Source organism: Drosophila miranda, chromosome XL, assembly GCF_003369915.1.
Source record: "Drosophila miranda strain MSH22 chromosome XL, D.miranda_PacBio2.1, whole genome shotgun sequence".
In the NCBI taxonomy this organism is placed as follows: Eukaryota; Metazoa; Arthropoda; class Insecta; order Diptera; family Drosophilidae; genus Drosophila; species Drosophila miranda.
Genome location: NC_046673.1, coordinates 2398060 through 2423534, shown reverse-complemented (window position 1 = coordinate 2423534; position 25475 = coordinate 2398060). Strand labels below are relative to the sequence as shown.

General features: G+C 44.0%; 1 protein-coding gene and 2 long non-coding RNA genes across 7 annotated transcripts; 1 reads left to right on the top strand and 2 right to left on the bottom strand.

Annotated features, from left to right (window-relative positions):
* Positions 1-3059: 3059 nt before the first annotated feature.
* On the bottom strand, positions 3060-5593 carry LOC108163782. Its single transcript, XR_001775715.2, has 3 exons — positions 4836-5593; positions 4673-4778; positions 3060-4543 (listed from the first exon to the last, which is right to left on the bottom strand). It is a non-coding gene; the product is annotated as an uncharacterized LOC108163782 (long non-coding RNA).
* LOC108163755 lies at positions 3751-25067 on the top strand. 4 transcript variants are annotated; one of them, XM_017299228.2, is made up of 10 exons: positions 3751-4228; positions 11200-12273; positions 15467-16575; positions 21783-21946; positions 22015-22372; positions 22445-22637; positions 22699-22930; positions 23010-23840; positions 23921-24060; positions 24136-25067. In XM_017299228.2, the coding sequence occupies exons 3-10, from the start codon at positions 15476-15478 to the stop codon at positions 24301-24303; spliced, it is 3186 nt and encodes a 1061-aa protein (XP_017154717.1). In that variant the 5' UTR covers positions 3751-4228; positions 11200-12273; positions 15467-15475; the 3' UTR covers positions 24304-25067. The 4 variants fall into 4 exon arrangements, with proteins under 4 accessions (XP_017154717.1, XP_017154725.1, XP_033254480.1 ...); XM_017299236.2 differs by lacking the exon at positions 3751-4228 and adding an exon at positions 4692-4780; XM_033398589.1 differs by lacking the exons at positions 3751-4228; positions 15467-16575 and adding an exon at positions 4692-4780.
* LOC108163772 lies at positions 18294-21586 on the bottom strand. 2 transcript variants are annotated; one of them, XR_001775714.2, is made up of 4 exons: positions 20883-21586; positions 20537-20774; positions 20328-20471; positions 18296-20259 (listed from the first exon to the last, which is right to left on the bottom strand). It is a non-coding gene; the product is annotated as an uncharacterized LOC108163772 (long non-coding RNA). The 2 variants fall into 2 exon arrangements; XR_001775713.2 differs by having other exon boundaries at positions 18294-20259; positions 20537-21579.
* Positions 25068-25475: the final 408 nt, after the last annotated feature.

Sequence of the window (25475 nt, the reverse complement as noted above, 5' to 3'; positions counted from 1 at the left end):
GTTGTTTTCCATTTATTGCTTGATTTAACTTCAATCGAGATTCACACTCCAACCATTTTAAATATGAAATGACATGGTCAGCAGATGTTTCGTACTCACGCAGGCGTTCAAGGACCTTTTTCGAATCTTGAAAACCAGATGTTGTTAATGATAATAATATTAATACCGGTTTTCCGGTAAAAAAAAGATTGCAGCAAATTGTCCTCACTTTTCAAATAGGTAAGCCATCTTCTCCTCACTTTCTCGCCATTCTCCAATTTTCTCGTGAAAAGCTTGATGGTGAAATGACAAGTGGGAATTAAATGTTCTTTGTTTCTGGTGGTCTATATCTGGCCATCGAACTGGATCAGGCGAAATTTCGAAGCTATCAAAAATATTCTCATTCGCTTCTGCTGATTTATATCGTGATAGACATTTAGATGCACAAAAAAGATAGATAACAACAATTTTCGCCAGTTTTTTTAGGCTATTCGATAGAATTTTGGATGAACCCCACAATTTATATTTTTCATAATAAAAATGTGGTCGAGAACGTGCGCGTCATAAAATTCAACTTTGGCTTAATCTAGTTAAATGAAAAATTCTTCGAAGGAGAACAGAATATTCTAAAGCAGTTAATTTATTTTAAAAATGAATAATGTAGGTTTCTATCGAGCATTTACACAATAAATGAGCTCTAATAGTGTTTTTTTTTTTAATTTAATTAAGTACCATGTGTTTTTTTACTTTATCACCTCACATTCTCGCATAAATCACTTAATATTTCCTTAACAAACAATTAAGTTGTCTTTTAAGAGAAACTTTGAGGATAAACTTTTATCAGAAATCATCTTTCTCATAGGGGAAAATGGTAAAGGAAAACATGACTATAAAAGTACCGGAAAAGTGATCTTTCGATTATTTGTTTTATATCCATGACGAAAATCTGTGGCTACGCAAACCCAGCCACGCTCTTTCTCGTTCTCTCTCACACAATCTTCGTGGTACAATGTGTGCGCCCTCTTGCGGAGAGGAGCCATACTGACACAACATCGGGTACAAATTTACAGTTGCCGCCGTAGCAGCAAACACAACGTTCCCCCTCGTTATATTTTCTATAGATCCGCGGAGGCATCCGGAGTAACAAAAGTTACAAAATATAAAAATATAAAATATAAAAAATATAAAAATATATGCCAATTTTCTGAGATTGCTTTAGATAGTTCAATATGTAAGAGAGACTTTGAGACTAAACTGTTATCAAGAATCATCTTTCTTAAAGGTGATATTATTTAAGGAAAATATGACTGTAAAAATGTAAAAAAAACACTGAAAAGGTGAACTTTTGCTTATAGGATTTCACACCAAAGTCAATAGAATTATATGTCAATTGGTTTATTTAGTAAACTTTCAATAGATTTATAAGATAATGTCAGGATAAAAGTGTATGGAAAGTCTATGTACTCATGTATCTGTTAGGTTAGGTTAGGTTCAGGCGGTAGCCTGTACTAACCTGCAAAAAGGTCCGTTGTGATGCCGCATGGGCGTGTGCCCCTTCTCAATGCGTAAAAACCGTGGAGAACAAGCTGCTGCAAATTAAGGGCAGTCCCATCCGAAGGCTTGAATGAATTTGGACAAGGTCCCTGGTTTGATTTCAGACAGGTCCGAAATGTCCGTGAGGAAAGCGGCCCCGAGAATACGAAGACGACGATTTCCAAGGGCCGGGCAGTGGCAGAAGAACTGGGGGACCGATTCCTCCTCTTCCTCGTCGCGAAAACTCCTGCAGAGGTCGTTATGAGGGATTGACAGTCTAGAGGCACGAGTGCCGATCTGCCAGTGTCCCGTAATGGCTCGAGTAACTGCAGAGCACTGTGCTCTGCTGAGTCTATACAGCTCGGCTGAGCGCTTCTTCGATCGATATGGCCATATCAATCTTGAGACTTTACAGAAAACGGCTTGCTGCCATCTCCTATTGACATTTTGCTCGAACAATTCGTGCGTTAGGAGCCTGCACGTAGCCAAGGGCATCGCTCCTTGCTCCCTCTCCGATAGGAGAGGAGTCGTAGTACGCTGCCTGGCTAGCTCGTCGGCGGCGTCGTTCCCCTCGATGTCCCTGTGGCCTGGGACCCATATAAGGAAGAGATCTAACTGCTCTGCAGTCATTTAGAGTCGCTGAGTTCGACGATATTGAGCCCAAAGCTTTAATAGCTGCTTGGCTGTCCGAGAAAACGCACACTAAGTGCGTGTCTAGAAGTAGTTTGGAGACAATAGAAATGGCCTCCTTGATGGCTACAACCTCCGCTTGGAACACACTGCAATGGTCCGGGAGCCTGAAGCAGTGACTGATGTTCAGCTCGCTGCAGTAGACTCCGCCTCCCACGCGGCCGTCTAACTTTGAGCCATCAGTGTAGAAATGAACCGCATTTGCGGGTCCTGGTTCGCCCATCTCCCAGTCCTCCCTAGGTGGGATTGATACCTGGAAAGGCGTCGAGAGGTGATCATACAATAATCTGTCCTCTCAGGTAATTGCGGGAGTCTCGTTAGGATTGCCGAGTGCCCAACCGCGGTCGCTTTCCACAGTCTGGCTTCTCTCATTCTGAGGGCGGAAAGTGTTGCCACCTTCTTTCCCATGAGATCTACAGGAGGAGGTCCAGCACAGTATCCAGGGCTTCCCCTGGAGTAGTGCGTAGCCCGCCGGTTATGCATAGCTCTGCCATGCGTTGAACTCTGCTAAGTTTATTGAGGCATGTCCTTTTGTCTAAGGCTGGCCACCATACCACCACTCCATAGAGCATGATCGGTTGTATGATGGCGGTGTAAAGCCACCGAACTATATAGGGGGTCATTCCCATTTTAGTCCGATGGCTTTCCTGCAGGTTTAGAGGGCCACTGTGGCCTTCTTTACTCTATCCTCTATGCTCAATTTCCAGTCGAGCTTGTATCTATTACTATCTACTGATCTCCAGAAAATCATTGCGATTACATATTATCCTCTCGTTGTGAGATAGTTCAAGCCTTTGTATTTCGAATCCGATGCATCATAACAAAACATCGGTCTAGCAGGTAACATGCTGTGGAAGTCTTCATTATAGCGCTCTCGCACTTTTTATTATTTTGATTGTCTTATCGAAAGATTAAACAAGTAAACGTATAAACCAAGAAGTGTAGAGAGGAGCGCAAGACGCGCACTCCTTTCTATTTCCAAGCTCTAGGGGTGAAAGCGAGATGGTGAGACTGTTTTCACGCATTTCGAATGTTGCGTATGCGCCCTGTCTGCTCTGCTGTGCTCTTACCTACTGCTCCAACTCCTTTGGATCGGAGCAGAGTATAGGGGATGCCGAAAAGCTTTTGTCAAACCGAAAGCTGTCTGAGCACGTCCTGGCCCAGCTTTAAGGACTACCTTGGACTTGGATCTCAGTCAGTCGGCATCAGTCCAAGTCCAACGACGCGTCTTCGCTTTGCTTAGGCCTTGCTGCAGCGGATGGCGAGGTGGCGCCTCCAGCATAGCTTGTTGTTCCATAGTTTCTTCCAGTGCAGCGCGAACAACAGTAACATCATACGCAGCAGCAGCAACAACGGCAACGACAAAGGCGCAACACCAGCCGCTTATTAAAAATCTGGCGTTCGGCAATTATGCTTTTCCTATTGTAGTTGCTGTTGCTGTTGCTCTTTTCCTCGGCAAGCTTTTGTGTGTTTGTGTTTATAAATTTGGTTGTTTGTGTTGTGTGGTGATTGTGGTGATGGATTAGGTTGGGGTTGCGGGGAGGCGTACATGGTGTAAAAATCAAGCGTCAAGTTCATAGACTAAAAAGCGACAAACTGTCGCGTCACTCTGCTCTCTGCTGCTCGAAAAGCTTACACCGAAATAAGCTCTCTCTCGGAATGCTTCTGTATGCTGCCGCTGTATAGTGTAATACTCAATCTGAGCGATGTAACGGTTTCCCGGCCGGAAACCTTAGTCAAGGTCTTCTTGACAACGCAGACAGACATCTCTCTCTCTCCCTTTTTCTGTCTCTCTCTTTCGCACACCCGCTTTGAGAAAGCGCTGAGCAAGCTTTTTCTTGTACTAGTATTTAGCTTTCATGCAGCTGATTCGCTCGCTCTCTGCTCTCCTCTCTGTCGCTGCCACTGCTCTGCTCTGCTACGGCCTGGTCTGGCTGATTAGTTTAGTTTGTGATTTCAATATATGTAATTAATTTTTGTTTCTGTAGCGGCTCGGGACGGACGCGTCGCGACGTACGCTCGTTCGGTTGGTTCCCTCGAATCGCTGTTTCTTTCTCGCTGTTTCTCATTCTTATTTATTATTATTATTATTTTTTCTGTGAGAGTGAGTGTGCGTCTTTGTATGCGTGCGAGTGCTGTTTCGGTTTTTTGAAAATGCAAAGAACACGCTCGAGCAGCGTAAATGGCGGCGCCCAAACGCTAACCAATCGAATTGGAATATCAAACAGTGAGACCAAAGACCCAAAAAGCAACAGAGGAAACAGCAACACCAACAACAACATCAGCACCTGAAACACCGAAACACAAAATTGGGTGCACTGCTTCTTCTTTCCTATCAACGCTTTGGTTGTATATGTGTTTAATTGTATGTGTGTTTTGTGTAAAGTTGAAAAGAAAAAAAGAGTGAAACAAATGTGAAAAATTTTCGAAATACAAGGAAAAGTTAGACCACCAAGAAAATACGACTTACAGGGAAAGCTGTTTCGAGCGAATAGATTTCTAAAAGACTGCAGAATCGACGTGCTTCTTCCTGTGATCGGAGTGTGTGCACCTCAGCGAGCTTTTACTGTACAAGACTGTAAATATAAAACGTGAAAATGCATGAATGTATGAATGTATGTACAAGTATGTACAATTTTGTGTTGGAATCAGCTGCGCGCGCGCCTTTTGATCGCCTCGACGGAGCGTGATCGAAACCCGAGAACTAAGACCTGGAAATGGCCAGCACCTCTGCTGTTTTCTGTCTGGGGCTTAGGGAATGTTCAATTCACAAAATCACATTGCCTGAAATCCCAAAATCTGCTTAGCCAACGGCAAAAGCAACAACTTCAGGCAGACACACACAGAGGCAGACGACAGATACAGAGCCAGAGACATACAGTCACACAGACACAATCAATGAGCCAAGACAAAAAAAAATTAACATATTAATGAATTTCCAGTTTCTTTTTTTGGTTTAGTTAATTTTTTATTTTTATTTTTGACAAAATAATCAAACCAAAGACCCGACGACTCTACCGACTATAAGGATACCCAACGAGAGAATTAACACCGTACAAGCCCGATTTTTCCCAGTCTTTTATTTGATTGATTTGAAACCACACATGCAAAATGGTGGACAAGCTCACAGATTTGGGAGCCAATTTATCAGAATAATGGAATATTTAAATATCTACTATAAAGAAAAATCCCGAATTTTCTTCAAGCCCTCTTTGATTTCCTGAAAATTTGGAAAATGACTACGCATTTTGTATGATAACAATGAGGGCATTTCCATGCGGCAGAGTCTCATAAAAAGCGCTAACAAAATTTCACATCTCTCGTCTGACGGGTGTACGAGATCAAGGTGCTCGTTCTGATAGCTGGACGGACAAGTGGAGTATAGCATGAATACAGTGTGTATACGGTTTATGGGGTCGCAAACCTCTGAACTTCCCCAGTACTCAGCCTTGACAGCACAACTGAGAATAAGGAGAAAAAGCTAATAATAATGGCGAATATTACAATTTTTAGGGGCAACATGAAGTAATAATAGCAAAACTAACACTTTTCGAATGGCTTGGCGTCCAATTCCGAGTTCCATTCAATAAAAAACGTTTCGTTTGGTTTTTTTTCTGTCGAATTTTTTCGGTTTTATTTTTTCAAGGTTTTCCTTGCCTTTTTATGTTTTATTTTTATTATTTTTGCTGGCTCTGCTTTTCATTCCCGTTGTTGTTGGGCTGTTGTCCGAAATGTGGCTCTTGTTTGAGTGTGTGTTTTGTTTTGTTTTATGTTTGATAATTAATTTCTGCGTCGCATGTCTCACAAAAGTGTTGCCGGGGTGGGGAGTGGGAATGGGGATGGGGACGGGCACGGGGATGGTGGTGTAGATGGATATATGTAGGTATGGGGCTGATGTTAATTTTGATGTTGGCAATTGCGTCTCGAGGAGAATGTTTCAAATGTTGTTAATTATACATATATAAATATATATACATACATACATATGTACATACTATACACATACATAAGTGCTTTTTAACTTTTTGATATTCGCTTACTCTCATACATAAATGTGTACATACGTGCATACGTATGTTTTATTAATTTTTGTTTTTGTCGCCTTCATACATTTTTTGCTGACGTCGCGTCTGAGAGAACAGCCAGGCAGGCAGCCCTGTTTGGCTGAGCGCTGGAGAGTGGCATACAGACAGGCGGAGGGAGAGAGAGAGAGAGTAAAAGCGAGAGCGAGAGCGCCGAGAAGCTGAAAGCTCGCCGTGGAAACCGCGTAGAGCGGGAGGCGCAGACAGCACAGCACAGCACAGAGCCGGAGCAGAGCCAGAGCTGTAGACAGACGGAGCAAAAGCTTCGGCCCGAGAAAAGCCGAACCTGTACTGAAGCAGACCTGAACTTGAGCAAGAGCAATTGATAACCTAACCTAGACAATAAATTGGTACTTTTCGCCGTATAATATTTCAAGGAGAGACGTTTTCAAAGACCCTCGTACACTCTAAGAAAAAATAAGAAGCAATCCAACAAAAATACAGCATATTATATTAATTCAGACTTTTAATAATTTGCTGTTACCCTAAGAGTAACAGGCATAAATACGAGGCATTTTAGTTTAATTTTAGAAATCAGAAATGGTTTTTTTATTATTGAGACATTTATTCTGTTGAACAGTTTGTTTGTTTTGAAACAAGTTTTTTGAAAACAATTGATGTGAAATTTGGAAAATTCAGCAGGTCTGGCTTTTCCGAATCAGCTAACAATCTGCTGTGACACTGCTTTCGCCTGGGACTGCTTCGTCATCCGCAAGCAAAACGATTGGCCCATAAATTAGGCGCAATCAAATCGATCGAGCGAGAATTCTAAATGCCGCATGCCGAAACTGACAAAACAAAGGTTTATCGATGGATCGAATCTAAATTGGATGAGAATTTTAATGGTGAGAGAGGGGGTCCCAAACATAGAATCTGAGATAGCTTGACGCCATCTTAGGATGGTATTTTAGTCGAATCAGTATAGTCTGGATCGGTGTTTAGTGGGGTTCTACTATTTTCTGCGTATGCGTGTGCGCAATCTTTTCTACGGCACGTTACGCACACACCCAGTAAACATGCAACAATATAACATGATCCAGAGAGCACACGGAATTTATCTCGGAACGTGCTCAAACCACAGAAGTACACTGAAACCTCAAATGTCCACGCTCTGGGCTCGCCTCTCTCTCCCGCTCTATTTCTCTCTTGCCGTACCAGTCGCTCTCAAGTATGCCGCTATTTTTGGCCAGGCACCACCTGATGTCCCCAATATTGGCAAAAACAGTGGTCGACGTCAGCGTCCCTGGTTATCGTCAGCATTGGGCCAGGTCGAGGCAGGCGGCAAAGACAGACTCTGCAGCGAGAGCGAGACAAGGCAAGAGAGGGAGCAAGCAGTTGACACCGACTCAGCAGGCAAAAGTTCAAGAGCAAGCAGTTGGAGAGGGAGAGGGGAAGCTGGTCGATGGTTTCCTTCTCTGTCTGTGTGTCTATGCTTGTTATTTTTGCTATTTTGGAGAATGGCGCGTAATTCCTTTGGTAAGCTGAAAGGACATGCTATTGGGAGGGGTGGTGGGAGGGCAACGCGTGCAGCAAAAGGTATTTTTGTGTGTAATCGTATAGCCCAGAACCTGTATCACATTCAATTAAATTGAAGATGAAATGGGACAAAATGGAAAGAACTCCTTAATGAGATTCCTCATATCCAGAACCGCAGCCAGACCACCCGCGTCCCCACTGATCCTCTCCGGATGATCTATTTTGTCAGTTATTCCTCTATTTATAAATCAACCATCGAAAGACAGAGAGAGCGGGAGGAGCGAGAGCGCGCTGTATCGCCGTATACGTAATATTGCGTATACGCCCCACAGTTCAAAGTGAATCTAATCCGACGGAACGGGGGCGTCGTGTAGAGCAACGTGGGCTGGGGAGGGGGAGATTATTTGATGTAACTTCAACTATTAGAAATGTAAACAAACCCACAAAGGAAGGGGTGGGGATGTGGCCGAGCTGGGAGAGGGACTGGGGGCTCAGCAAACGTCAAAGCAAATTATATAATTTATTTATTTTGTGCTCTCGCTGTCGTTTCGTGCTCTGCTCTCGCTTTTGTTATTCTTTTTGATAATCCCTCAACACACTCCCTCCCCCCGTCTCGCTTTACCACTCCCATCACTGCTAAATTGCTTTTTTGCCTTTTGCTCGCCAACATTTTTGTTGTTCGCATACTGTCTCATTTTTTTTCTTTTGGACGAAGCACTTGAATTTATTTTAATTTTTTTCTACGTCGCGTCTGAAATGCAAATAAACCGAGTGCAAAAGCACACACGCCGACAGACAGAAAGAGAGAGAGAGAATTATTTGGGGTAAAAGAGATAGAAGCGAAAAGCGAGGGGGGGAGAACAAAAAAGTTTTTTTTTATATATTACATTTGAATTTTGTTGTGGTTTCTTTGCAATTACGGCCCGCAGTCGGTTGATTGACCCAGGCCCCAGACGCGGACCTCTGCGAGTGGGACAGAAACAGAAACAGATGCAGATGCAGAGAGAGTGCAGCATGTGGGTGCATGTGGGTGGCGCTGGGGTAGGTGTGGGTGATGGGTGCAAATTGGTGCAAGATGGAATGGCGGTGCGTGTGTGTTGCCTGTCAACCGTAGCACGAACCATAGCAATGGGAAATACTCACAAAGATTTTTCCGGCGTGCGTGCCATTTTTCCGACAGAACTGTGCAAACAAACAGGCAAGCACGGCGCACAGTGCTACCTCCATGCAGGGAACCAACGACGAAAACTACAAGTTTAACCGACTATCAACCGACTTTTGGCGCTTTTTTGATACCCGATACTCAGAGTAAAGAGTAACGTCCAGAAGATAGCTTCTTTCTATACAGTATACATATGCTTGATCAGCATCAACAGCCGTTTCGATATAGCTTTCTCTGTCTGTCTGTCTATCTGTTCGTCCCGATGAGCGCCTAGAGCTCAGAGATATCACACTGTTATATGCGTACTTGGAAATTACGGTAGAGAATAACCATATCTACCAGATTAAATTTGATTTAGATCGGATCATTATTAAAGCTACGCAACGCCTTCACGCGCTTTCTCATTTCCTCTCTCTCACAATCTCTTCATCGTGCATTACGCGCCCTCTGGGTGAGTGGAGCCATACTGACTGAGTATCGGGTATAAATGCAGAGACGCGGCTCGCAACGTTCCCCTGCGGAGCTCTCACTGTAGCACTCGTTCAGACACACGGGCGAACGCCCACACGTAGACGTCTGTCGTCTCCAGAGCTCCAGAGCGGCACACGCCCACCCACATTAGGCGCCTCCCGCAGCGAAAACATCAGTGGCTCATGATTCAGTTGTCCTTGCTTCACTCATGCATACACACATACATATGTACGTATGTATATACAAATGCATATACATAGTACATATCATACATACATATACATATGTATATGCTTATGGGTGTGTGGGGGAATGTGCTGCTTTGTGAGCTTTTTTCCAGGAACAAGAAGTTGAGCAAAAAGAAGCAAAAGTCCTATCCCCCAAAGGAGGTCGGTGAATTTGATTTGGAATGGCAAGCGCCACTTGAGTTTAATTCACACAACCAGGCACTGTCGTACATCCGTATTCTTTTCTGTACAAGTGTGCGTCGTTAGTTTTGCTTAGGAGCTTAGGAAATTCAGTTCAGCGAAAGCCTTGAAATACAGGACATTATAAAAGGAGTCGAGAGAGATTATGCATTGCAAAGCATTGGTTTGGGATTCTTGGGTGAGAGTATGGAAAATAATAGATTTTTAATCGGACTGAAGACCAGAAGGTTTTCCAGATGGTATTGCTCGGAAATATGGGATCTTTAGAAACAAGTATAGGAAAGATTTACATACATGTGTACATATGTGTGTATGTATGCATGTAGGGAAGAGACTAACATATGTTAATGCGACTTCTATTATCCAGATGAATAATCAATCTGGCTCGTAGGGCCACAAATGATGATCTTGCCGATTTGATACTTATGTACATATGTGTGTACAAATTTACATATATAGGAAGCTATAACCTATTCACAAGCTAAGACAATGATCTCCTCTATGCAATATCATCAACAGTTGCTCTACAAACTCCTCACTAAAATCTCTGCTCGTTATTTCTCTCTGTGAGATTCTCTCACGTGTGAGAACTTTTCTTCGAGCAATACTGGTACATATTGACTGACGTAGCCCCTGCACTCGCCCTACACACCTCTCCACACACCCCTCTGACTGCTGTTAACTGCGACGCGACTCCAACCGGTTTATATTTTCATAAAAAGCTTCACGCGAGCCACAAAACAATGAAATATATAATAAAAAACGAATTCTAGAAGCATTTAACAGCAGCAACAGCAACAGAGAAAATAAACAACAAATCAACAGGTGAAAGCCCCGATTCGATCAACAAAAACATTTTTGTGTTGGTTCCTACCCGTACATATCTATTTGTACATACATATGTATGTACATATGTACATATATAAATTAAAGTATTCCGTTGATTAGCAAAACAGCAGACGCACACCGCAGCAACATCTAAATTACATTTGAATCGAGTCTTAAAAAAAAACAACAGGTCGGATACCATGATACAATGAAAGATATTAGAGAAGTTCTGCCACATTCGTTTACGAAGTTTCTTCGATCTGAAAGGCTTGAATGTTTAAGTTCGGCAGAAAAATAATAAATATATTTACTAATTCAATTTAGTATTGCTAATTCAAGGACTTCTGTTAAAAATTGAATTAAAACCTTCGAACATAAAAACATCAAGTTTACAAAAAGCGTTTGTTTGTATCGAATTTGTTGTTTTGTTACTTCAGTGCACTTGTGTGAACAAGCAATAAAACATACAAAAATCAAGAAACACGAAATAAAAATAAAAAAAATTCTTTTTCAACGCGCTTCTTCTCCTTATGTTTTTTTGTTTCTTTAGCAACAACAATTGAACACTTGCTGGAAGCTCGTTACGAACACAACGGCAACACATCCAACACCAAAAACTACCTCCAGCTGTACAAATATTGAAAAAATACCCGCAACAACAACAAAAATACACAACAAATATAAATGTATATGCAAATAATAAGAAGTGCAAAAGTGAAGAGATCGAGCAACAAAAAAGCAGCTACAGGTCGAAAATGTGACTGAAAACCTACTCCCTATTCCCGTCAGCCAAAATAATACTGGAATATGTAGTGCAGGAAAATTAGCCAATTGAAAATGTATTCGGCGTGTGAGTTAAAGACACCTGCTCTTCAGGAGAGTATAACTATAAAATATCATGCAAGTACACAGGAAACTAAGTTACCTGAAATGCTATAACCAGTTACTAGCTAAAAAACAACAAGAAACTAGCAAAATATGCTATAACCGAATACCGTGAAAATACCAAAAAAGTGAAAGTACCAGAAAATACTAAAAGGAACATACTTCAATTATAATTGTACCATTCAGTGGTCTTTGTTTTGTTGTTAATTTTCTTTTCAAATACACATATGTATATTTAAATCAAAAAGCACGCAAATTCAAGTACAAAGAACCACAGATAGGGCCAGCAAGAAAAACCGACTCAACAAAAAGTACGGCAAGAAGATAACAACTGTAATTGCAACTGCACAACAGAGCTATCAGTACAACAACAAAGTAATACAAAATATATAAATTGCTAATATCACCCACCCCCCCTGCCCAGCGCGCTAGCTGGCAAACCCCTCCTGGACGCGCCACTCCGAAATCCGAAATCCCTCACTGTAGGCAGACAGAGCGAGACGGACAGTCTTGTCTGTCCAGAGACAGAGACAGAGCAAGAGAAAGAGAGAGGAGCGGGCAGCAGACAGCGGCTGTGCCATTGAAATAAACAAGAGAGCGAGCGGGAGGAGAAAGCTTGCATCCAGCCCCGAAACACAGCAGAGCAGAGCAAAGGAGAGCGAAGCAGAGCAGGTTAGGAGCGAGAAAAAGCTTTCGAACGCTCGCTTCATGCAGAAGGCGAAGAAACAGCGCAAAATATGTAAGTGAAATTGATTTTTGCTTCTCTCCAGCCGTCTCTCCATCTCTTTTTCGCTTTTATTTGATTGTTATGGTTGTTGTTATTGTTACCGTTAGTGTTGCACATAAATATTTAATGATTGATTTATGTTGGGCTCAAGGCTGAAGGTCGGCGGGCAGAGGAGAACGGGGAGTGGGGAGTGCGAAGTGGGCAGAAAAAGGTGGTGAATGCGCTGTGAGAGTTGATGAAATTGCAACCGTTACATCTGCACAGTAACTCCTCTCTCCTCGTAGTGAAAGATCTCTCGGGCATCTCTCCTATGAGCAGTCATCCATTCCAGTGGCTGTTAATAGTTGGCTTTAAAGCTAGCTTCCATTATGACGGTTTCACATTCAGTGCGGCCAAGATCTGTGGCCATCTCTGGATCTCTACTGGCCAGAACATCTGGCCTTCCTCTTGGGCAGACGAACTGTGGGTGCATCACCCAGAGGGCTTATTCTGCATTCGTACTTATGTACTATGTACTTAGGTAGTTATTAAATTATTAAAAATGGTCCTTACTTGGAGGATATATATATATTCGTACTCATAACGTAAGCCATACCCCACATAATACCTGCCCTAGGCTGACCTCAGCGTACCTCTCACAAATCAACAAAAACCATTTGTGGGTGTCTGGCCATGGTCATTGGCCCAAACACAATCGAGAAGAGCAAACAAGCGTCGGCGTCGGCGTCGGCGTCGTCGTCATCGTCGTCGTTGTCGTTGTCGACACTGGCGGCTTATCAAAAGTCATATTCATGTTAAATACGACGATTATAATTGCCCAACACACACTCTCCAGACCATATAAATATCATATCTAGATTACACAGCGGGCTGAGGCCTAATCGAGCGGAACCGGCAACGTTTCTCCGCCTATGCTCAATGGGATGATATGGAAGTCGTACAGTCATACTTACATATGTATCATCTATCAATAGACGAACGACTATGCCATTGATATCGGTAGATTTCTTAATATCGCATAAGAATAACATCGTAATTCTAGAGAACTAGTTTTTATTTACGATGCAACCCATTATGAAAATTCTTGAACTTATTTTGATATCTGGACAAGATATAAGGCTATAAAAATGGATAATTTCATTTGTGGTTTGATCAGTGCCTCATCTTTGCTTTCCATGATAACATTCAAGCGAGGGATCAGTATCTCTGGGAAGCATACACTTGTCGACACTCTCCTGCGGACCATCCTCCGAGACTCGCTACACTATGTGTCCGCTCCTTTAATTTCCTAGATTTCATTTCACTCATAAGCCGTGCAAAAAGCGATTTGCAAACGACGGCGTCGACGCCGTCTAGCGATTTTGGCAGCAATTGACATGTCTCTGTCTAGTCTCCTTCTCCTGCCCCTAATATTTGGCATGCACTCGAGAACAATTACAGAACAAAGTATGAAGCGAGAAAAAACAAATAGGCGCACTACAGTCGAGTATTCCGACTGGGTGATACCCGCTATGTGTTCTTCGGGTGCTTCAAGTGGATCTCACCCGCTCGGTTTGACGATGTCTGTCCGAAGAAGGGTCAGGGGAAGGCAATCAGTCTAAATATATTTTTGGAGGCTGCAATCCTTTCATTCATGCAACAAGTTAGACATGGAATATTATGTATTTTTATGTAGAACAGTGGAAAGTAATTGCTCCTGCCTGTTTTCTAATATACCCGAACAGTCTACGGGAAAAACGTGTATGATAATCAGCTAAAAATAATAACACTCGAATTGCATATTAGTTACTTTCTTGTCAAGTATTTGTTCGGGTTCCGTATTTGCTCAGCCCCCACATTCCCATTCCCAGTGCCAGTGCCAGATACTCGTACTCCAAGATTGTAATAGCAGGGGAAAGGCGGAGCACTTCCCAGTGCAGATGTAGGGGGGGGGTGACTATAACTAGACTGATAACTAGACTGAGATAGGGAAAAGCAACGGAAGCGCGCAGGGATATGGCCAATCAATGGGAGAATGGGTCTACTTTTTAAATAAATGAAAGATATGCCTGTCTCCGTACTGTCTGCACCTTGTCCATCTAACATACTCGTACGTTTGTTTGTTTCTCCTATCATCTGTCCGTAGACTGTCTGTGGTCTATTTTTCTCAACTGTTGTCTATCCGCCCTGCTTCTGTATATCTCTTACCAATTTCTGGTAGATCAAAGAGAAATCATATATGTACTCTTAAATTGTGGGTGTCAAATATTTGATTGTCTATTCGATGGAATGATATTATTCATGAATGGACACTCCTCATTTTCTAAGGTAAATATAGCTGTTGAATGGAAATAGGATATCGAATTCAAGAGAGAAGAAAAAACAAGAAACGGATAAAATTTCCTTCAGTCTTCACACCAATTCAATCACGGCCATTTCCTCCCCTGGTCATACCCGTCCAAATCAGAAGAATGATATATGTATCTACATACATAAATATGTGTGACAAAGGAAATGGAATGGACAAAGCGAGGAGTAAATATAGTTCAAAGATCTGCCGTGAAAACGCTGATGCATATACACATGTAGTATGTATGTCCTTGGCTCGGTGTTGAATACGTATATACATATGTATCTGTGTATACACTCACTTACCTACTTATGTATGTATATATGTAGTATTTATATACTCGGATCTGTAGCTTGAGTATTATTTATAGGTGGCACTAGGACAAGAGTCGCATATAAATAACCAAGAATATGTATGTTTCACTAGTTCTTTGACTTTTACTTTTTTGTCATACACTTGCGCCCTTCACGGTACCCTCCCTCGCCGCCCATGACTCACAGTCGTTTATTGCCGCTAGAATTTTACGAGTTCGATCATAAAAAAGTTTGGGAACGTCCAATTGGATTTCTTTTTTGTTTAATTTTGATCTATTTTTAATTTCAAATATCATTTCGAAAACGAATGGAAATGGAAATGGAAACAAACGAAAAATCGAGAAACAGTAGTAACAAAAGCAACAACAATTTAACAATTGAATAATCAGCAATCGAAATATTTGATTCCGTAATTGAAATGACGGGATGCTTATAAGCTGCCAGGTCAAGCTCCCACTGATGTAAGTCTCATCTCCCGATCTCTTTCTTTCCCTCACTCTCTCCTTCTCTCTCTCTCCCCTCTCTCTCTCTCTCTCTCTGTCTGTCTACCTATCTGTTTCAGCTGGAGAACATGGAGGAGACGACCCGCAGCAGAAACTCCTCCACGAGTCAGAGTCAGGACGTTGAAGACCTCCAGCAAGACATTCCCTACTTTGGCGAGCCACCAGCGCCGACACCGCGAGCTGCTTCCGCGAGTGGAACCGCAAGTAGAACTGATTTCGGAACTGAAAGCGGGTTTGACACCGACCTCCTTTCGCTGGGGAAAACCGATTGCAACCTGGCCGAATACGATCCAAGCGCCATCGACTGGGATCCGGACACAGAAGCCGGGGACGCGGAGCCTGAACTAGCTCCGGAACTGAAACTGCAACCGAAAACAGCCGGCAGAACAAACCAGGAAGGTGAACGTGTCGGTGTCGGGGTCGGGGTCGGTGGCAGAGATGCTATAGATGATGTAGATGGCGATGATAGCAACGGACTGGACGACAGCTACCCGGACGAGAACGAGAGCTCTGTGCTGGGCTCCGACTACGGAGCGAGCGGCAGCGGGAGTGCTGCCAACAGCTACTACCAGTCGCCAACCCCTTCCAACTGCGAACTGATGCTGCGACCGCCATCAAGTTCAGTGTACCATTTCAACTACCGATCGCCGGCCAGTCCAGTGCCCGGGATGGGAATGCCGACTGCTCCTGGAGGATCGCCGGCGGGTTCGAGCTCAAGCGGGGGCGGCCGCCTGCATCCCTATGCACATTCCCCGGGCCTGTTGCAGGGTCCGCACGGAGCGGCCTCGCCTAGCTTTTACCCGAATATGTGGTATCCGAATTCGCCGTACAGTTCGGCCGGAGCGGGATCTGGAGTCGGAGTGGGAGTCGGAGTCGCAGCCGGAGCCGGAGCCGGTGTTACTCGCTATGGTGGCTACGGCCCAGCTACAGGAGGAAGTCCCGGAACTGGAACGGGAACGGGACCAGGACCCGGCTTTGGAGCTCATACGGCTCACCGGCATCCGCTGCATCATCAGTATCCACATATGCCAGTGCCGCATCCGCACCAGCACTCGCACTCGCATCACCATCCGCAGCTCCAGCACCAGCACCCGCACCCGCACCCGCACCAACATCAACACCCGCATCCACACGAAACCATGATGGAGATGTTCCAGCTTTCAAATAGGTGAGTCCCCCAATCCTCCCTTAGATCCGCCATCCCCCCCTTTTGCACTCTTCGATCATCCGACACTCTGACTCTCTGATCCCCCACTGTGCAAATTGAGACGGAATCCACCCGTGGCCGAGCCGCAGGCACCAATTTGCTTCCCATTCATGCGTCCTACGCACTTCTTTCCACACCACCCGTTGAGTGTCTAGTCTGATTGGAGATTGCCCTTCTCAATTAGCCGCTGACGTCGTTGACATTTCTCCCTTGGGCTCCTTCCCACGTTTGAGGCACACTTGTGCCGGGTCGCAGCCCTCGAGGAACCTCTCTGCGGCTGATTAGTCCCATGGTGCAGATGCAGGAGGTCGTTATATTTTTATCAAATTTCTGTTTTGTTCCCTGATTTATTTTCGTACTCAAGACGACCCGCGACCACATTCGGATCCTCATCTTTTATCATTTTGACCAATTTGCGGCTAGAAAAGAGCTGCACACGCGTGCATGCCCCCAGTCCCTAGTCCGCTCCACCCCACGGCAGCCCCCTCCACTGATTGACAGACCATAAACAGAATACGGAATTTGTTTCCTTATTTACTTAGCAATATTTATGTTTGTACTCGTATTTGCTTTTTCTGCTGCTGTACTCGTACGCGTAATGACTTTTCCCAAATCCCATGCGTTTCGATGGGTTCGCATAGCCGTCCCTGTCGCACTGCTGTGTATCCTATGTCTCTGCTTCTGCATGGTTTCAAGGTCGCAGTGCAGCGCGGTGCAGCGCAACAGAGAGCGGGAGCGAGAGTCAGTACAGTTATCGCTTACATTGTAGCAACAGGCAGCACACAGTGAGAGAGGCCGAACACTTGGCGTAGCTCTGCCTCGCTTTGCCATTCAGCGGAAAATGCAACAAGTTGTGTAAACACACGCACACACATTCTGACGGCGGACACATACTCGTGCACAATGACATGCACACGGAATGTTGCTGGCAATCAGCTGAAAAGCTGGCACATCGAGCGGCCAAGACCCCACATTAACTGACCACTTGTCCCGCACTAGAACCACTAGAATCAGCGCAACAACAAGTGCACCCGAGGTGTAGGGTGTAGTCAGTGGTGGGATACCAACGGAGGCGCTGCAGCAAGAACATCAAATCAAAAGAATAGATCGTATGTTAATAGTCTTATTATTGACTTACATAATGAAATAGAGCAGTGATGGGTTTCAACTCCAAGATATGTATATTCTTCGACAGCCAGGGCCAGCCTGACGCACAAGCTAAAAGTGCAGAAGAAACTGCCCGACTACACACCTGTGTGGGCCCCAGACTGGGAGCGAGAATGCCAGAGCAAAATACATGCATTGTGCGTGACGAGGCTCATTGCTGCTCGAGTCGAGTCGAGCTGATTGTTTTTTCTTTGCTGTTGCTGGACCGCCCACAAAAAAAAGGAGCCATGCCCGCCGCTGATGTGGAGCTTTTCCAGTAGAGTGTTTACAAGGTCGAATACCCGAATACCCATTTTTTCACACCAGCTCATATTGTATTTACAATACTTACACACTTTGTATATGAACTATCTAGTTTTCGAAGGGCAATATTCCAATCAATGAGAGGAGGATATTACAATATTACAATACAATACAATGCATGTACTATAAAATGTCCCTTAAGGCCGTCTGTCTTAACCGGACATATTTGTATACCCGGTAATCAAAGAAAATAATTTCCCGTGGTTACCACACGGTCGCTTTCTCTCTCTCACACCCTTCCTCGTCTAGTGTGCCCTCCCTGTCAGAGTGAGCAAGATAAAACGACCGGATGGTAATTCGTTCATGGAAACAGAGCGATGAGATGCGGTATAGAAAAATGTAGAATATATAAATATATAAAAGATCATAAGATTAAAATTCCATATACTTTTAGCAGATATTATTTTCTAAATTGATTAAAACTTAATTTACTTAACCATTTTACATATACAGGCAGGCTCCGGTTTTCACTTTCACAACCTTTTTTTATTTACTTTTGAAAACACATATGTAAAGTGGTGGTCCCGTTTTCGCAAAACGCAAGCTTCTTCTGTTTTGAAAACGAAACATTTTATATATTATATTTATATATACATATATTCTATTTTTTTTTTAACCCAAAACTTTAAAGTGGGAAATATTTGGTCAGGACAACAACAATTTGCCGTAACTTATAGGACAATTTTCGCGCATAACAGTACAAATGTGCGCGTAACAGTTCAGACTGTGCTCGTACCATGCGCATAACAGAACATCTGGGAAAAGACAGCTGTTACGCTCCGCATATATTTCAAGATGTAGGTGCAACAAATTCATTTTTTGACCATTAGCAATTTAATTTTCAATGTGCATGCTGTTGCTCACAGTTCGTCAGACTTGTTGAAAACACAGGTTTTGCATCTAAGATGCCTTGATCTTCTTAGCTCGTGCACTTTCTGCCGTCGTTTTGCTTCAAAACAAGCATTTTAAAAAAAACCCCATTTCTATCACGCTGTATATTTTCGAAGAAACCAGATCAGCTGTTTTTGTTTGCCAGAATCAATGAGGAAATTAAACATATCGATGCCAAAATTTGTGAGAACGGGAGCACCTAAAACCGAAAACGAGACGTTTTGGCTGAAAACGCAAGACTAAAAAGTAAGCGGAAACAGGAGCCTTTCTGATTATTTGATTAACTTTAATGTGAAAACATGTTAAAATACGACAAAGTTCACTTCTACCAAATGTATTGCTGTGCATTTTCGGAGCTCCCTTGAAACATTTTAACATCCCCATTGCTTTAGCTTTGATTCCATCCCAATTGGCAAATCGCACTTCATTCGAGTGCAAGCTTCACTTGCTAGAGGACCGCAATCTATTTTTGTTGCATTTACTTGGTTGGTGCGCGTTCTGCCCTTGCACGTGAATAGTTCTTGTAGCCGACCCTCGTCGAGTCTTACAAATTATCTACCGATAACTTCTTAAAGACTTTGAGTGCCGCCCCTCATTATTTTAGCTCAAGTTCCCCCCCTTTTGAGACGCTGCTGCTAAAATTCACCCCCAAAATAGCACGGAGTACTCTTACTTCAGTGGATTGCAATTGGTTCTCTTTGGCACCGATTCTCAGGATTATCAATTAGTACGAGTTATTGTGTTTGGCACCTGCTACTCTTGGAGTACGCTACTCCTTCACTTGTATGTACTAAATACATATGTATGTATATGTAATACGCAGATATAAGCGTTTAAGTGCTTAACATAAATGATGCTTTCGCTGCCACAAAATGAACGACACAAGTATTATATTCGTATCATTTTAGGATCCAAACGCGAGCGTTTTGTAGTGTTAAGTCTCGCATTTGACTCGTGTGGGATATCATTTGCGAGAGTTTGGTTTGCTGGGTATATATATACATACATATACCTATTCCTAACGAGAATACCTGTACATCAACAGAGGAGTCGAAATTTGTACACACATTCACCGTACACTGCATGTTCTTCCACACCTAACACAAAAGTATATTTATATGCGGCACTCAAAGAGCATAGGGGTGTATTCAATGCGTGTAAATATGTATATGTAAAGGCCAAAACCATTATCGCTTTCCAAAGTCGAGTAGATGTAGACATGTCTGTCTGTCCGTGCGTCTTGATGAGTTAGAGTTAGCGCAGCAGGAATCCTGTGATATCCCTCTGAAAGAAGTGCATTTGAATATTTTTTACGCCACCTTAAATTTCGAATAAAATACAAGAAAACATACATAAATCTAATATGTAGAGTACCGAGTAGAACAGTGCCCATCGTAAGGACTACTCGTATTTTAGCATGGCTGTCAGATGATGGCGATTTTGTACGAGTATTGTCTAAAAGTTAGGCAGCCTTCCGGACCGAAATATGAACTTAACTACCATGGGAAAACAGACTCATATTGGCGGATATTAAAGAGTCGGAATATCAAAAAATACATACCTGTAGGTTATGATTTTGTTTACATTACTCGTGCACCTCGGTGCGCGCTCTGTGTGTGTGCACTCGTAGTTTGCGAACTTGTTTTGCAATTGCGTTCTAAAGTAAATTACATCAGCGAGCGGGGTGAACGCAACAATGTAGTAGCCATTGCTAATCGAACTCAATGCTCTCACATTTCCGTATAAATTACTCATCGAAGGGGTAGCCGGACGGTCGCACAGAGGGGAGGGAGAGAGAACTTTATGTAATCAAAAGTGGTAGCCAAGGAATAGCGTTCAAGACGCTGGCGCCAATCGAATCGATCCGAACCGAACAGAGCCGAAACGAACGTGATCATTGCACTTACATCGCTTCCAGTCGCCCCTTCGCTCCACCACCCGGACGGAAGCCAGCTGTTGCTGATTATCGATTGACGAACTGACGGAGTCGGGTACCCCGTTGTCGGGTAGTGCATAGTGCCCCTTTGCCCTGAAATAGTGTCGGCTGGGTAACCCTCCACCAAATGCCAATTCATGAGTCGTGCATACACCCTATATACGATGGACGGACAGAATACAGTCGAGCCGGCAAAGCTTTCCAGTGCATTGCTTGGCACAATGTCGTTGTCGTGCCCGCTCTGAAGGGGAGATATGTACATAGGCCGTCGGCGCGATTGGCTTGTTCAGTCTGGATGACGTCAAGTGTCACCTTTGTTGAGTATTTGGATTCTCTTATAGCTATATGGCCGACCCTATAAAGTATATTCACAAATATACATATGTATGCTTGATGAGCATCAATAGCCGATCATAGTCATGTTCGTCTATCCGTCCGTTCTTCTGTCCGTCTTGTTTAACGCTGAGCTAGTTCGTAGAGACTATTAGATCAACTGCAACCGGATTATAGACAGAATGGAGAAGCTGCCTCGCGGACTATCTCTCTCTCTCACACACACACACAGAGTAGCTTAGCAGTACAGGGTGTATTTACCCAACTTACTTCTCTTTCTCGCTCTTCACCTCCAGCTCTATTTAATTGAGACCTGTAGAAGCTCTCTTCCCTTTCTACAATCTCAGTTTAGACTGGCGTATTTTGGCTCATACTTCCGGCCGGCTTAATTCTCATTATATTGTATGCCCAGTCATTACCTACCCTAATGTGAAATAGATTTCTTTTCTGTCCTGTTGCCGGACTTTACATAACAGTAACCGTTGCCGTTTATAACCTAATTTACAAATGCAACCCTGTCCCTTTGTTTCCTTTAAAGCGGCCGGGAGGCACGCAACCGGGCCGAAAAGAACCGACGCGACAAACTGAATGGCTCAATCCAAGAGCTCTCCACGATGGTGCCCCATGTGGCTGAGTCGCCGAGACGCGTGGACAAGACGGCCGTGCTCCGTTTTGCTGCCCACGGACTTCGGCTGAAGCACGGTAAGTGGATCCCAACAAAGATCAATGATAGAGCCAGCGATACCGGTACTAATGGGGACTTCCTACAGCCTTCGGCAAGACGTTGCAGCACCAGCGCCCACAGATCACGGACACCCTGATGGGCATGCTGGACAGCTTCTTCCTTACCGTAACCTGCCACGGCCACATCTTGCTGATCTCATCGAGCATCGAGCAGCACCTTGGCCATTGTCAGACGGACCTGTACGGCCAGAGCATAATGCAGATTACCCATCCTGAGGACCAGAACATGCTCAAACAGCAGTTGATCCCCACCGAGCTGGAGAATCTCTTCGATGTTCACGCCGCAGACTCAGAAGCGGATGGAGAGCCGCGACTGCGCAGCAAGTCTGAGGAGGACTACATCGATCGCAAACTGCGCGAGGACAGGCGCAGCTTTCGCGTGCGGTATGAGTCACTGGGATTTCTGATCCAAAGGCTTCCTTAAACAGCAGCTTGAACTTCTCTTAATTTCTCTAGATTGGCTCGTGCGGGGCCCCGTTCGGAACCAACAGCCTATGAGGTGGTGAAGATCGATGGTTGCTTCCGCCGGAGTGACGATGCGCCTCGTGGCGTCCGCTCCAGCACCTTCAGCTCGAGCCTGCAGCTGATTCGGAGGACGCGAGGTCGCGATGATGTGATTCCTCTGCACACGATCAGCGGCAACGATATTGTATGCTTGACTATCTCTCCGGGAATCCACGATCACTGATACCGCTCTTACTCTTCTTTAGGTTCTGACTGGCTGTGCTAGGATCATCCGTCCACCGAAGATCGCCAGCCGGCTGATCGATGCTAACTCGCTGGAGTATCGCACTCGCCACCTGATAGATGGACGAATCATCGACTGCGATCAGCGAATCGGCATTGTAGCGGGCTATATGACAGACGAGGTGCGCAACCTGAGTCCCTTCACCTTCATGCACAATGACGACGTACGCTGGGTGATCGTGGCCCTAAGACAGAGTAAGAATCTCTTTCGTTGATCTCTCAAGTGATCTCTTTAGCAATTCCAATTAATCGTAACCCATATAATCTGTTTCAGTGTACGACTGTAACAGCTCGTATGGTGAGTCCACGTACCGTCTGTTCACCCGGAATGGAAACATCATTTACCTGCAGTCCAAGGGTTACCTGGAGATCGACAAGGAGACCAACAAGGTTCATTCGTTCGTATGCGTCAACACATTGCTGGACGATGAGGAAGGCAAGCGGCGCGTCCAAGAGATGAAGAAGAAATTTTCGGTGATCATCAACACGCAGATTCCCCAGTCCACCATTGATGTGCCCGCCTCTGAGCATCCGGCGCTGCTGGAGAAGGCCGTCATGCGACTCATCCAAAATCTGCAGAAGTCCAACGAGGACCCGTCTCAGATGGATGGTGATGAGGATGATGAGGATGAGGAGGACGACGACGACGATGACGAGGATGATGGCGGTCGCAGCATGTCCGAGTTCGGAGAATCATATCAACATCACCATCATTCGCGTCCGCATCACAGCTCCTTCCTGGGCCACTCATCAGTTTTGTCGGAATCCCGCCATGGTCAGGGCAGCTCCAAGACCCCGCCTTTGGCTCTAGTTCCCCCCGAAGCTGCCTCCGTAAAGTCCTCAATTTCAAAGAGCATCAGCGTGGTCAATGTGACGGTAGCTAAGCATCTGCGGAGCATTCAAAGCTCGGCACTAAAGTCACCAAGCTCCCTACCAGAATGCACCTGCCATGGAGGCGGCGACGCCCGCTCCCAATGCGACCTGTGCCAGGTACCACTGACACCCGACCCAAATCCAGTGGGACCTTCCCTAAAGAGGAGCAGCTCAGCCTTGGAGGAACCGAAGGATGTTAAGGTAGCAAAGCGCTGCTTTATGCCCAGCACAGGTGAGCTTCTATCCAGATTATTCCTGGATGGATCCCTAAGTTTATCTACTGACACCTGACACGTCTGTCCTTCCTTGCAGAGATCGAGCATGTGCTGAACACCTCCCTGGACCAGATTGGACGAAAGCTATCTCATCAGCTGAATGTTGCCAGGAATCTACGGGACCAGGGCAATCGATACGAGCTGCCTCATGCCAATCAGCGTTTCGATGAGATTATGGTAAGTGATCTCACACTCTACGGAACACCATTGATGACAGCCTGGTATATAATTCGAATTATTTTGAACCTGCAGCAGGAGCATCAGAAGCAAAGTGAACTGTTTGTGAACATCAAGAGCGAGTACGAGGTGCAGCTACAGAACAAGGCGAACAATGCCACTGCAACTAAGAATTCGGATTCCGAGCCACATAGACCGGATCAGGATCTGGATCCAGGTCAGGATCAAGCCAGGCCGTCCTAAACAGACAGGATGGCAGAGGATAAAGACAAAGACAGAAGAGAGAGAAGAATCGGCTCTCAACTGAAGAAGGGTTTCATCAATGATGTGATAACACTGTCTTGGCAGCAAGCTCAACAAAATGATGGAACACATAGTTTTATTCTAGTTTGAATCTAGTTGGATCCGATCTGCTGCTGCTTTTCAGAAAGCAGCAACCACTACTACTGAACCCATGAGTGAGCATGAGACAACGTACATACAATACTTTTTAAATGCCTGCCGGCCACACACGCCCTCCTTCCCAGACCACTCACACGCAGCCCCACACAGGCAGACAGGCATACATACATACTTGTTTGTTCGTTGTTTTAACCGTTATGTACCAGGTAGAGTTAGTCACATATGCATACAGAACGCATAAATGTGTAGAGCTAGTGGTCGTTAACTTCAATTTAGAGTCGTCGCACACCGAAGAGTGTTGGGAAGTGGATGTGAAGGATAAACAATTATTAGTCTAAATCGGAATACAATTAAACTATACTATATACCTATGTACCATACATTATGCATGTTGCAGCATGTGCATAACCAAAACTAAACGTGATAAAAGACTGTTACCAACTACATACATACATATGTACATAGATACAAACATACTTGCATAATTATACAAAACTAAAATGTAAAAAAATTTCGGTTAAACTATATATGTATGTACATATGTACTTCCACACACATGTGTGCGTATATGACGTAGTTAAACTAAATATACTGTACGAACATTTTTTATAGATGTTTAATGTTGCTAGACTATAAGAGAATACGGAATCGGATTCCGATCCCGATTCCCCCTCCCCACAGAATCAATATGTAAGTTAGAGAATGATTTTGGCAAGAACAACCATTGAAAGTGACCCAAGTACAATTTACAAAAAGTACGTGCATACATACATCCATATGTAAGTATATGTACATGTATGTGTACATACATCATTCATGAATATGTATAATGTACGATGTAAACTAAGTACACAAAAAGAAGAAAAAAATCGATGGCGAAAAATATTTAGAGAACTATGTTAAATGTTTGTTATGCATTTGTTTTTTTTTTATCTAAATTAATATTAAAATAATGTATTAGAGAATAAACTTGTGTACCTATATACAAAACAATGAAATTACATGCACTGCAT

Coding starts and splice junctions, on each gene's coding strand:
- LOC108163755 (XM_017299228.2), top strand. CDS start 15,476: ATGGAGGAGACGACCCGCAGCAGAAACTCCTCCACGAGTCAGAGTCAG. Junction 22,373..22,444: donor AGGCGCAGCTTTCGCGTGCG/GTATGAGTCACT, acceptor TAATTTCTCTAG/ATTGGCTCGTGCGGGGCCCC. Junction 23,841..23,920: donor CTGCTTTATGCCCAGCACAG/GTGAGCTTCTAT, acceptor CCTTCCTTGCAG/AGATCGAGCATGTGCTGAAC.